Source organism: Vulpes vulpes, chromosome 15 (assembly GCF_048418805.1).
Source record: "Vulpes vulpes isolate BD-2025 chromosome 15, VulVul3, whole genome shotgun sequence".
NCBI lineage: Eukaryota > Metazoa > Chordata > Mammalia > Carnivora > Canidae > Vulpes > Vulpes vulpes.
Genome location: NC_132794.1, coordinates 56,675,811 through 56,689,583, shown reverse-complemented (window position 1 = coordinate 56,689,583; position 13,773 = coordinate 56,675,811). Strand labels below are relative to the sequence as shown.

The following is a 13,773-nucleotide window of genomic DNA, read 5'->3' as shown; positions in this document are numbered from 1 at the left end:
AACTTTCCCCTGGAAGCCAAGGGGAAGCCGAGGGAGGTTCAGGTTTGGCCTTAGCTTCTGGAGGCTGGTTCCTGGCTGGGGGTCTCCTCTAAGCACAACAAGATAAGGATGAAAGGGGAAAGGCAAGGCACGGGCAATAATAAATACGGAAATTCCCCCCTGATTCTGGAAACACATCACAACTGAATGGGGGTGTGGGCTGCTGTTGAGGGCCATGTGAGCTTAATCCTTCCTGGCAGCGCCGGGCCACTGTGGTGCTGGGGACACACAGACCCAAGTCTGCACGGTCTGACTGCAGACTGATGGTCTGAGGATGACATCTTCCGACAAACTATTAGTCTCCTGATTGTGACAAATCTTGGTGCTTATATCCTTTATTTCTTCTTTGCAACGCTGAGCTATTACTTTGTCTATGATCATTCGTTGATGAAGCATCCACAATTTTTAAAGAATCAAGTCTATAGAGAAATTATGTTTACTGTCCAGTCATTGCAGTGGATTAGTATTCCCACCGTGTTACTATTCCTGCTGGAGTTGAGAGGTTACGGCAAATTATATGATGACATAGGAGAGTTTCCCAGTGGCTGGTTTCGCCTCATTATTAGTATACTGTCCTTCCTCTTTTTCACGGACATGCTGATCTACTGGATTCACAGAGGCCTTCATCATAGACTTGTGTATAAGCGCATACACAAACCTCATCATCTCTGGAAGATTCCTACTCCATTTGCAAGTCATGCTTTTCACCCTGTGCATGGCTTCCTTCAGAGTCTACCTTACCATATATACCCTTTTATCTTCCCATTACACAAAGTGGTTTACTTAAGTTTATACATCTTGGTTAATATCTGGACAATTTCCATTCATGATGGTGATTTCCGTGTTCCCCAAATCTTAAGGCCATTTATTAATGGCTCAGCACATCATACAGACCACCACATGTTCTTCGACTATAACTATGGACAGTATTTCACGTTGTGGGATAGAATTGGTTTTTTGTTTTTTTTTTTTTTTTTTTTTGGCTGGGTACAGTATATTTTATTGATGGTACATGACAAGGTAGGGCTCCCCAAGCCCCTCCCCTTCCTCGGGGTCTAGGATGTAAATTGGAGGTCAGGAGATTCTCAGTGTGTTGGGGGATTAAGTTGGGGCAGGGACTCCCCAGCAGCTGAGGGCCTCTCTCTTCCTCTTGTTCTTGCTGGGGCTGGTGGTCCAGGAGGCTCTTACTCCTTGGAGGCCATGTGGACCATGAGGTCCACCACCCGGTTGCTGTAGCCGAATTCATTGTCATACCAGGAAATGAGCTTGACAAAATGGTCATTAAGGGCAATGCCAGCCCCAGCGTCAAAGGTGGAAGAGTGGGTGTCACTGTTGAAGTCACAGGAGACAACCTGGTCTTCAGTGTAGCCCAGGATGCCCTTGAGGGGGCCCTCCGATGCCTGCTTCACTACCTTCTTGATGTCATCATATTTGGCAGCTTTCTCCAGGCGGCAGGTCAGATCCACAACTGACACATTGGGGGTGGGGACACGGAAGGCCATGCCAGTGAGCTTCCCGTTCAGCTCAGGGATGACCTTGCCCACAGCCTTGGCGGCGCCAAGGCTTCTTTGTGTTCCCCTTTTTTGTGTGTCTTAAAACGGCATTTTAAAAGTGTTTTTCATATAAATCTATGTGTATGGTTAAATTTATTTAGGGGGTATTTTATCTATTCTGTCATTATTGCAAATGGAATCTTTTCTCCCATAATGTCTTCTGATTGCTGCTTACACATAGTTAAATGTTTACAAATAGTTAAATAGTTCATATGTTCTCTAAGCTTATATAACTTAATGGGAGGAGAGGATTTTATTCTTTCTATATCAACCACCACAACAGTAGCAAATGAAACTAGGGCTGTATCCCACAGCAACTTCAGGTGGTTCTCTCTTTTTGTCTTGATAAATGAAATAGAACATTCAGCACTCTGGCTTTTGGATTACCTATTTATCACTGGCATTTATGTATATTTGTAAATTATATACATTGAATGTGTGTGTGGACAGATAGATACTCGTTCAATAGATAAATCACTAAAAAAAAAAAAAAAAAAAAAAGACTGCTTTAGCTTACCTTAACTATATCAGCCCCGGTTAATATAAGTGAAGAGATAGTGAGAAAGGAGACTGAGGAATGAAATACAGAAGATTTTGCAGTGTTTCCCAAAAGTCATAACCACACATCCACTTAGGATGTGGGCTTTGCAGTCACCACACTGCCTTTACAAAAAAAAGGAAAAAAATTAACATGAATATGCATCATTCCCAGAACGTTTCATCATCTAATTCAGATGTCACAAATCATAAGCCAAAAAAAGGCCAGGCAGGTGACATAAATGAGTGGGGCAGACTTGAGGATAATGCAATAGGGAAGGGTGGGGGCTGGGACAAACTGCCTACCTCCTGCCCCACCAAAGGGGCACCTGCCCCTCAACACCAAGCCATGGCTTCCATGTGGGAATTAAGATTCATGTTACTGTAACTTCCAATTTTTGAGAGAAGCCAGAAGTCTACATTTAACATATGAAAGTTCCCAGTTGTTAAATGCTATCTCAAATTTTTGAAAACAAAAAACAAAATGCAGGCCAGATGTAACTCAGGCACTCAGGTCAACCAGCATGAGTTCCTTCCTGCTCTGACCCTTATTCTTACACTTCCATGATGAGTGGCAGACACAGCCGTGAAAAGGAATCCACCTCCCAGGCCAGTTCTGGGCTCTAGACTGAGTGTTACCACCCCAGGTTGATGAGACGATGATTAATAGCCTGTTTTGCACTAGAGACAGAAGCGGAAACTTACTTCTGAATTTTAACGTTCTTTAATTATGGTGATGACCAGCTCCAGGAAACCACTGGTTTCCTAATGGCCTCCTCCCAGTTAAGCTGCCAATGGCCACATCTTTTGGGCAGACTGCATGTGGGGCACAGCACTGGCTTCTAAGAGAATAGCAGCTAAGCCCAGTCTCTAAACTCCAGAGAAATAGTAGAGTGTATCCTCCACACTCCAGTTCCACAGGTGTCAACTTTATTGAAAGAATCCTCCAGGAAGGACAAACATTACATGGTCTCATTCATTTGGGGGATATAAAAAATAGTGTAAGGGAATAAAGGGGAAAGGAGAAAAAATGAGTGGGAAATATCAGAAAGGGAGACAGAACATGAAAGACTCCTAACTCTGGGAAACGAATAAGGGGTGGTAGAAAGGGAGGTAGGCAGGGGGTTGGGGGTGACTGGGTGACAGGCACTGAGGGGGGCACTTGATGGGATGAGCACTGGGTGTTATGCTAGATGTTGGCAAATTGAACTCCAATAAAAAATAAATATAAAAAAAAAAGAAAGAATCCTCGAGGAGCACCTGGGTGGCTCAGTCAGTTGGGCATCTGCCTTCAGCTCAGGTCACGATCTCAGGGTCCTGGGATCGAGCCCCATGTCAGGCTCACTGCTCAGTGGGAAGTCTGTTTCTTCCTTTCCATCTACCCCTCCCCTGCTCTAGCTTTCTTTTGTGCTCTCTCTCAAATAAATAAATAAAATTTAAAAAAAAAAGCTAGCATGCTTTTTTTTTTTTTGCTTCCCCGCCCCCCCCGCCGGCATCCACCCTCGCTAGCATGCTTTTTAAAATTAACTAAATGGTTCCTCTTCAGGCAGCCCAGGTGGCTCAACTGTTTAGTGCTGCCTTCAGCCCAGGGTGTGATCCTGGAGACCTGGGATCGAGTCCCGCATCAGCTCCCTGCATGGAGCCTGCTTCTCCCTCTGCCTGTGTCTCTGCCTCTCTCTCTCTCTCTGTGTGTCTTTCATAAATAAATAAATAAAATCTTTAAAAAATAAAAACAAATTTTAAAAAATAGTTCCTCTTCAAAAGCAGTGGATTTTAAAAAGAGATCTATTGATCTCCAACATAGGTACAGAGATTTGCAATTTTCAGAGTGTCTCATGTCCTCTTCTTAGTTAATCTCAAAACAGCCCCAAGAAGATTTTATGATAACCCTCATTTTAGGTGAGAAATCTGAGATCAGAGAGTTTTGATGCCTTGCTCAAGCCCTACAGAGTAAGTGCTTCAGTTCACGTATCTTAAAAAGCCTTCTGTCTTTAAATGGTTAATCAAGTAACTGGTAGAGCAAGGCTTTGCCTCTGCTTTCTGTAAAAATCTATGTAGGAGGAAAGAGACAAATAGTGCAGTTTCTTTCAAACCTCAGGAAAAAGCAGAAATAACTCCACAATATCATAGGAGAGAAGCTGAGACCAAAAGGACTCTGAGAAGCACCTACTAGAACCCCTTGAGTTATGAATTCTTAAAGGAAGTCAGGCTGGATACTGCCTAGTTAAAGAAAAAAGATCATTAGATTTCTTCATATATTTTTTTCTCAATGGTTTTTAGATATATTTTTAGATATATCTTTGGCAAAATTTCCACTGTTTCATAAATGAAGTTTTGCTTTGTTTTTTTATAGAGTAATGTGTTTCATAGAGCTGGAATGTGAGGCTAATTTTGCATCTCAAAAAGCAGGGCCTCGAGGGAGGCAAGTGAGTCTCTGTCGCCACCGGGTGGACATTTCTAAATGTAACACAACATTTAGAGTTGGTGCATGAAGCCCCTAACCATACATTGCACGGGTGACTTCATGTGACAGCCACTGAGAGGCTACAGCAGTCTTGGCAGACTGACCCACAATTGTCATTTCTGATTAGAAACACATCGTATTTAAAAGATCCTGAGAAACTGCTTGTAGCATTTGGAGTGAAACATCACAAATGGAACACATGCCCTCACCTAAACTGTGTGTCATGCTCCTCTTCTGCTTTCTAGTATCATTTTCACATTTCTCTTAACCACAGTGCTGCTCTGTTGACTTAAATATTTGTATCCAGCATGTGAGCCATTTGAGCTGACTACACTGTCCATCCAAACGTGAATTACTTGATTTTTCTGGCCTTCTAACCTTGTTTTCACCTAAATATTGTGCTACTTCTCCAGCTATGACAGCTTATCATTCAGGTCTATTATTCCTGTTTTCAAAATATTTTTTAATTAATCCTTTCCTTCCTACTTCCATACCCCAATCGTGGTCTTTATCCCTGAATTCTGGATTCCTCCCTGAATTCTGGATTCCTTTATTTATTGAGTGCATTTGACTGGGCACAGACTGTCAGTATATGCAGCTATGGGTCTGAGCATGAGATACAGAGATGTGGCATTTCCACCTGTGGACCTGGTACAAGACCTATTTACAGAAGGTTTCAGGTAAAAACTGGGTAGTTCAGGTTGAGAAGGATGAGTAGCTTCCTTGCTGGGCTTCCCGACATCAACTCTTTCCAGTTCCATGCACCATGCCTCCTCTTCAGCCTGACTTCTCTCCTGCATTCCTGACTCAAAGTCTTCCCAGGTCCCTTCTTCACCCATCAGCTTATCCATAGACTGTCTTGCTCTGCACTCAGAGACACAGGTAAATAAGTCCCAGTCCTGGCCTTCAGGATCTCAGCAGGAGGCAGACAGACTAGCAGACAAGTGTGGAGAGAGCTGCCCTGGGCTGGGATAATAGGCACTCTGGGTCCAGAGAGGGTGTGAGAAATTCTGCTGGGTAGTGGGGAGAGCTGGCAGGGGAGGTTTCCAAGGGAAGGTTACATTCACGCTGGTCCCTGAAAACTCCAGTCTATCAGGTAGACGTGGGGGTAAGTGAGGCAGACAGCATCCTGGGCAGAGGGAGCTGTAGGTGGGAAGGCACAGATGAATGGAAAAGTATAAGGGTCAGGGAAGGCAGTCCTTCTGCATGATCAGAGAGGAAGTACATGGCTAATATGACAATGACCCAGATTCTAAATGTATCACTGGATATGATGGCCATATGTTCATCCCCACCATGTGGATTTATCATCCCTGAGGTTTCCCAAGGCAATAAAACTAATAACAAGATTTCAAATGAATGAAATCCCATGCAGCCACTTCTGACTCTCATTTCACATGCCACTGCACTGATATGGCTGGGGCTGTGTGGAGAATAGCAGTCATTGTTAATCAGGCTCTGGGAGCAAGGCTCATACAAGTCACAGTGAGGACCAAACTGGTCTAAGTTGTAGGAATGAGGTATCGATTGTTCATTGATGGCTGCAGGAGTGCTGGCAGCTGATGGCTCAGAGGAGTTTTTCTCCATGACTCTCTCTCAGCTGAAGAGAGCTGCCTCGTGCAAAGTCATGACCTCATCCCAGTAAAGGAAGCAGGGAACAAAGCTGGGGCCCCCCAGCTTGATACAGAACAACTTGGAAGGATCATCCCAGCTCCAGAGTCCCCAGTGGAATTGGCTGAGACTTTTGTCACATCTACATCACTACCCAATTTCCTCTTTCAAATACTTCACTCCACAATATGGTCCATCCCCAGAGCACTCTCCAGCACACAAATCTCTGTCTCAGAATCTAATTTCCAGAGAACCTGATCTGCAACAGATAGCTCAGAGAAACTGAGCTATTCCCCTTCAAACAAGATCTGAAGGCATCACCATAGTTTAAGAAAGACCTTGTCACTCAGAAGGAAGTTGATCAGCCATGGAAGCCCTGTAGAGGTCATCACTGGCAGAGCTCTCCCACTATGCTGGGAAAAGAAACCTCTCAGTGCCTCCCAAGCTCTGTTCCACCTGATAGGACTCTTCCCTCCTGGGGAGATGGGTGTGTAGGACTGTTAGAATCTGGTGCTATTAAATGAAACCCACATTCTATAACTCCTCTTTCTCCCTACTCCTACTCATCCAGAGACATTTTGGTTCTCATTTGCTTTTCTGTGTGCCTCAGCCTCATTACAGAGAGAAAATGCCTGAATGTGTGTCCATCTGGCCATTACAATTTCTTATTTCCAATCAGCACATTCACATTCAGGCTTGGAGTCAGTCTCCTGCAAACCCTGCTAGCCCGAGTGGACTGATCAGTGCCGAGACAGCGAGGAGGACATATGTCCAAGCCTGCAAGGCAGGGATCAAAACTTGGATGATGGTCAATTCACCATGGCAACGCCTTTCCAGGGGTCTCAGGGTAGACAACCAGTCCACTGCTTCTTATGATATCTCTGCCTCGACTTTCAAATGTCTACAGCCTTAACCCAGAGGGAACTCAGAAACAGCTCTGCTTCCCCTAGCGTAGCCACTTCTCAGTCCAAACTCTGTAGGAAACAGATCTTTTTTCTCCCAGAGGTCAAGGGAATGACTGGAAGTTTGGAAGAACTTTTTCACAAGTAAAGGAAACCAAAGGAATTGATAGCTAGCTCCTCCCCAGGGGTAAGCCATAGCTCGGGTCCTATCATAAGGAGATATTATCAATATACTTAAAAGCAACAATTTCCATAAATAATCCCTTCGGAATAAAGGAGATGGTTTTGCAAGTAACTGCTTTCTGACTTCACTTTAAAACCTCAACAGTTAAGTGATTGATATTATAAGTAAACAGCCAATCAAAACTGTGTCTGCCCAGCCTGCTTGGTGCCACTGAGGAACATCCACTCAGCTTCCAGCCCCTGAGAGTAGAGGCCAAGAGGCCAGGCCAAATCCCATATTTGCAAAATGGAATTTTAGATACACATTTCCTGTCTCTCACAAGCTAGGTGTTTCTTTGGGGGAAGTGTGGGTATTCTCCAAGTTTCTGCTTTTGCAAATTGACTTTAAAATAGAATTTAGGGACTTGCTCTCATCTCTATACCACATTTATCTCCTCCTTAAGCCCTACTCCCCCTCTAAAGTGTGGGTCCCCCAGAGGTCTACCACAGGAGAACACGTGTGGCCTCTGGTTACTTGGTCAGATGAGGGGACAAATTCTTCCAGGACAGGTCTAGGTGCCACCTGGGCCTGATGACATTATTTTACAGGTGCCAGCTTGACCTGTCTCAGGGTGGCAGAGCTAGCAGACAGCTCCAGTTATCTCCCCATGCCCATCTCCTACTCCCCAGAATAAGGAGGCCCAGGGAACAAAGTGAGCAGAGCCCAGATCTAATTCCTAGACCAGTGCCCCTCCTGCTGGGACATTCTGCTAAGTTGCTTTCACTCAGGCACTAGTCAATTACACATTTAGTCAACCACTTAGTCAACAGATGTTCACAAAGGCCCAACCATTGGCAAGCCAAGAGCTGGGTTCACTGAAAGGATTTGGAGCAAGTGTTGGTGCTGGGGGGGTAGAGCATAGGCATATGCAGGATGTGACGGCAAGCCCCCAAAGATGCACCCAGAATCTGCAGGAAACCATAGTTCCAACATAACAGAAGAGGACTCAGAAAGGCTGGACGAAGGGGTCAAGGGCAAATGTTCCCACCTCACAGCTTGGCCAAAGGCTGGCATTCACTCATCCTCTAGTCCCTAAGAGCAGAGGACTGGTGCAGCAAGCCAAGACTGGCTACATCATCTGCAGGGCCTGATGCAAAATTAGAATGTGAAGCCCTTTGCTCAAAAATATTATGATTTTCAAGACAGTGACAGAAGAAAGCAAAGTAAGTCAAGCAGAGAAAGACAAATATGATATGATCTCACTCATCTGTGGAATTTAAGAAACAAGACCGAGGATCATAACGGAAGAGAGGGAAAAATAAAACAAAACAAAATCAGAGAGGGAGACAAACCATAAGAGACTCTTAATCATGGGAACAAACTGAGGGTTTCTACAGGGGAGGAGGATGGGGGTAGGGGTACCTTGGTGATGGGCATTAAGGAGGGCATGTGGCATAATGAGCACTGAGTGTTATATAAGACTGATGAATCACTGAACTCTACTTCTGAAACCAACAATACATTAAATGTTAATTAAGTTGATTTAAATTAAAAAAATTTTTAAAAGACAGTGACAGCAGAGTATTAACCCAAGCATAGGTCACAGGTCACATGCCCATGAAGCTGGCCCTACTGTTAACTCAATTTTACCATTCTATTCATAAAGCCAAGGATTGCCAGACTTCCCACTACTTAATCCAGGTCCCTTCCAAACAAACAAGGAAGCTGAGGCCCAGAGAGATTAAATAACTTATCCACAGTCTCACAGCTGGTCAGGGGCAGCCAAGTCTTCTTAGAAAAGAGCCGATCTTCTTTTGCCAATCAGAATTATATCATATATATTTGTCTTTGCTATTTTCTTATTTCTTTCCCACTGTAAAGCTGGATATGTATAAAATGGAGAGAAGAAAACATGTTCCTTTAAACATAAAATAAGACCAAACTCTCCAGCCACCACTGCCAGCTGCTTTTTCTAGGGAAGCAGCCCAGGTCCACCCGGGAAACCCCTCAAGGGTCCAGCTGCTCATGCATGGCACACGGCACTGCCATGTGTGAGTGGCATATTTTTAGGGTCTCCTAACCATCCTTGATAAGGGCAAGGGACTGCAGAGCTACAAATCATGTCTCACAGTCCTAAAGAGGAACAAGTCCAGCAAGCTTCTTTGTCTTTGCACCCTCTGTGGAGTCGGATGTCACGTCACCACTGGAAGAACCTCAGAGTTGAGCATAACAACTCCCCCACTTTACAAAGGAGAGACCAAAGGCTCAGAGAAGGGATATGTAGAGTGGTGACAACTAAGGTCTCCTGGTAGAGAGCTCCCCAAATGTCTGTTTTGGCTCAGAAACTGTATGTGACCATATTTCTGGCAAGTACTTTCTTCTCTACAACATGCAGAGGAGGGGTGGAAAAGAAGGATTGATGGAAGGAGCTTCTAGGCCAGATAGACCTGGCCAGTTCTGTAAACTCTGTTATATCATAGCAACCTCTAAGCCTCAGAGGTAATATTTACCTCAAGGGTGGAATGAAATGAGATGAGATGCCTAAGATGCCTAGGAGAGTCCTACCATTATAGCAGATGCTCAACAAATGTTGTATCCTGCCCGCCCTCTTTGCCTTCCTTCCTCTGAATCAGGGCTTCCAGCTGGGACAACACTCAAATTTGGACCTCTCGTGTGGTGTTAGATGAAGTGTCTGAGCATTTAGTTTATCCCCCACTGTATATGGCACTGAAGAGCTTTATGAGAAAATACTTAGACTGTGTACACAGTTGGGGTTCCAGCTCATAGGACAAACTGGGCATCAGTGGGAAGGGAAGGAACATAGCAGAAGGATGCTCTTTTTAGAGTAGTAGAGGCCTGGAGTCACATCAGATAACCCCCAAATGCTCAGAAATCCTTGAGGGAAGAGGGAACTATGACAGAGTTGCTATGACCCCTGGTCATAGGCTGATTAGGTGGGGAAGGCTGATTAGGTGGTAAAATCCAGGCATTCCTATTCATGGACCCTTGAAGATTTCTCAGGTTGCTGAGGCCTGCGATGGCACGGCACCACACTGCCACTAGAGAGCCTGTAGAGGCCCCTATGAGTCGGAGACACAGAGGAGAGTCCACCAGCACTATCACAAAAGCTGCTCCCTCCTGGCCCTGACACCAGACAGGCTCCCCCAGGGGTGCTGATGGCTCCCCACCCCTGCCCCCTCACCTGCTCATGGTACCTTTCAGTGACAAGGCACATCTGCGGGTGGTTCCCATGCATAAGCTCTCCCCTTCTGAGTCAGGAAGGAACCCTCAGTTGAGCAGTTTTCCCAAACATCCACCCTCCTGCACCCCATCCAGCCATTCCCAGCCCTGCCTCAGCCTCCACCTTGTCCTGGACACACGGACAGCATTCTCCTGTGATGGTGACTAAGGGGCCTTATGATTTGAGGGAACATATACTCCAGAGAGATCTGGAGTATATGTTGGGCTTATGACCTTGATGGCATTTATGACTTTGTCGACCCTACAGGAGACTGGGGAATGTTCCCCTTCAGTGATGGCTGGGCTCTCAGGAGGTCTGATTAGAGTGACAGAGAATTTTAGGGCAGGATGTGAGGTCAGAACAGCCCTGACAGGATTCTGGTTCTGCCACTTACCATGTGGCAACTCAGGCAGGTTACCACACCTCTCCAAGCCCGTTCCTCATCTTCCGCATGGCTAGAAGAGCAACCAGTTCTGTGGAGAAGCGAATGAGAGGGTATAAGCACAGAACTCAGCACCATGCTTGGTGCACAGGGAGCCCTCGGTAAACATGCCATGTGGCAGCTGCTGCTCTGGACAACCGCCTGTGGTCTTGTCTGGTTGCTCATGCAGTTGACCTTCACTTGACTCTATCCAGTCTTGATTTTCTTCTTGAACTCCACTGAATAACATCACTTCAGAAATCCTGTCTCCCTTTGCCCACAGGGAACATCCACAGCTCTTAGCATGCTCTTCAAGCTGTGTGTGTGCAATGTGGCCTCACTGCCCATCCCGCTCACCTCTCTGTGTGCCCTCCTCCCCATGCACTTTACCCCTCTTGCCCCCACTCCTGCTGACTACCAGAGACCTCTCTCCACTCTCAGTGCCTCTGCTTTGTGAAGCTCTTCCCTGCTCCATCTACAGAAACCCATGACACCTCTGTGGTCCTTCAGCACTAGCCTGGGTCCCTTTTTCCATAGCAGGCCTCTCACTGAAGCTGTGACACAGGCCTGTGAACCCCTCAGAGTGAGGAACATGGCCCAGGTAATCTCTGCACACCCCCCGGGGCTTGATACAGAGTTGGGTGGGTGTTGTTGGATCGAGGAAATGGAATAATTCATAATTGTCTAATTATTACAAACACATGGACATTTCAGACCCAGCTTTTTGAAAAACAGAAAAGGACGGAGAGAGGCCAGATGCACACATTCCTATGCTCAAACCAGCATTTTGGGAGTAACCAGAAGCTAGTGGTGTCCCTTCCCACCCTGCCATACCACCCACACCAGCCAGCACATGCGTACCGCAGGGCCCACTGTGTTCCACGAGAAATTAATTACACACAGCAATTCACTGCCTTTGCAGTTCTTCTGATGATAGCCATGGGCTCACAAGGAGTGGTCAACCACACAGCTCACAGAGCTTCCCTTGCAGACTCACCACCTGCAGCTCTTCTGCAGCTCTCACCTGGCCCAGCACCAGCCCTCAGGCCCCTTCACTTCCTCCTCATCTCCCACAGCTTCCTTGTCATGAGCAACCTCCCCTTCCCAGAACCTCATGCCTCTGTCCCTGTGAATGCAAGCCATCACTCTCTCTACAGTGCCAAGGACTCTGATTACAGGCATACCCATCAGAGTCCCAGCAGAGGATGCAGGGAATGTTTGAAACCATGCACAACAAGGACAAGCGCTGAGTTCTGTAGATTGGACACTCCTGGGAGAGAGGAAGGGGGTGGTAGGGCTTTGACTTGGCCACACTGTTTTCTTTCTCTAAAGGGAGAGGCAGGGAGGTCTAAATCCAGTGTGGCAAACAGGAAGGGTCTCTAAGGTTGGCTTAACATTATGTGTGTATTTCATAATATTAAAATTTTTTTAAAGAACAAAAGCATAAGGAGATATAAGTACTACACACTTCAGGAGCGTAAGCCAACAACAGTACTCCACTGAGCCCTCTGCTCACTCTTAGGGGTGGAAATCATTCCAGCCTCAGCCTGCTCCCCAGATTAGCTCTCCAGAGGGCCTCCCCGCCTGCTCTTCCCCTGCCCACCCTGAAATCCCTATTTTTGCTTCCCTCCAGGCTGCAGCTCATGTACTCCTTGCCTTCTGAAACCCAAACATCTCTGCTTCCGAGACCACACCTGGCCCAGCCAGCTCCCAACTCTTCCCCCATCAGCACAGCCTTGCCTTCCTCACAGTGGCCCCTGGGCTGCTATCGCTGCCAGGCCACAAGAGCCTGTGGTGAAAAGAACAATGGGAATGCCTACAGAAGCTGCAAACATTTCTTCAAATCTCATAGGAAGAACCACCCCGAGGCTCCCTGGAACACAATGTGGGCCAGTTGAGCCCTTCACTTGTGCTTCTGGCTTGGGGATGCTTCCTTGCTGGCCTTCTAATCCCTGGGCTGATACACCTGGACCTCAGTCCCACTTGGGAAAGGGGGTACTGCAAGGATGAGGAAGATGGTGTGGAGGAGCCATGGTGGGCACGGGCTCCAAAGGCCAATCAGGATCACTTCTCATGGGGACTTCCTGGACCTCGTTGCCTGCCTCATCATGGGGAACGAACCCCTCCCAAAAGCAGGTCTCAAACCAGTGGTGCACTTCAGCTTTCTCCTCTGGGCCCTGCTCCTCCAGATCCCCTTCTTTCTCCTGATTCAGCTTCCTCTCCCTCCTTCTGTGGCCTTTTTTTTTAAAGACTTATTTATTTATTCATGAGAGACACAGACTGAGGGAGACAGAGACATAGGCAGAGGGAGAAGCAGGCTCCTCACAGGGAGCCCGATGCAGAACTCAATCCCGGATCCCAGGATCACAATCTGAGATGAAGGCAGACGCTCAACCGCTGGGCCACCCAGGCATCCCTCTTTCTGTGACTTAAGATAAAAATCCTTCCTCATTCTGCTGGCACCAAAAGGAGCTTTGACCACATGATACACATAATAGTGGGAAGCGCTTTTTTTAAAGAATAATTTTTAAAACTTTTTTTTTAAGATTTTAAAAATTCATTTATTCATGAGAGACACAGAGAGATTGAGAGAGAAAGAGGGGCAGAGACACAGGAGGAGGGAGAAGCAGGCTCCATGCAAGGAGCCTGACGTAGGACTCAATCCCAGGACTCCAGGATCACACCCTGGGCGGAAGGCAGGCGCTAAACCGTTGAGCTACCAAGGGATCCCCGTATGTCTGGCTTCTTTGTTCATCATTATGTGTATGAGTTTTACCCACACTATTTCTTGCAGTTGCAGTTCTTTATTCTCATTGTTGTATAGTATTCCATTGTGAAACTA

At 46.3% G+C, this 13,773-nt stretch overlaps 1 protein-coding gene across 1 annotated transcript; it reads left to right on the top strand.

Moving 5' to 3' along the window:
* Positions 1-303: 303 nt before the first annotated feature.
* LOC140595574 (lathosterol oxidase-like) lies at positions 304-12,829 on the top strand (the record flags this gene model as incomplete). The annotated part of the gene is made up of 4 exons (XM_072738126.1): positions 304-991; positions 1,276-1,358; positions 10,920-11,053; positions 12,565-12,829. Coding segments are annotated over 4 exons (1,170 nt in total), but the record flags the coding sequence as incomplete, so codon positions are not given.
* Between the last annotated feature and the right edge of the window lie 944 nt (positions 12,830-13,773).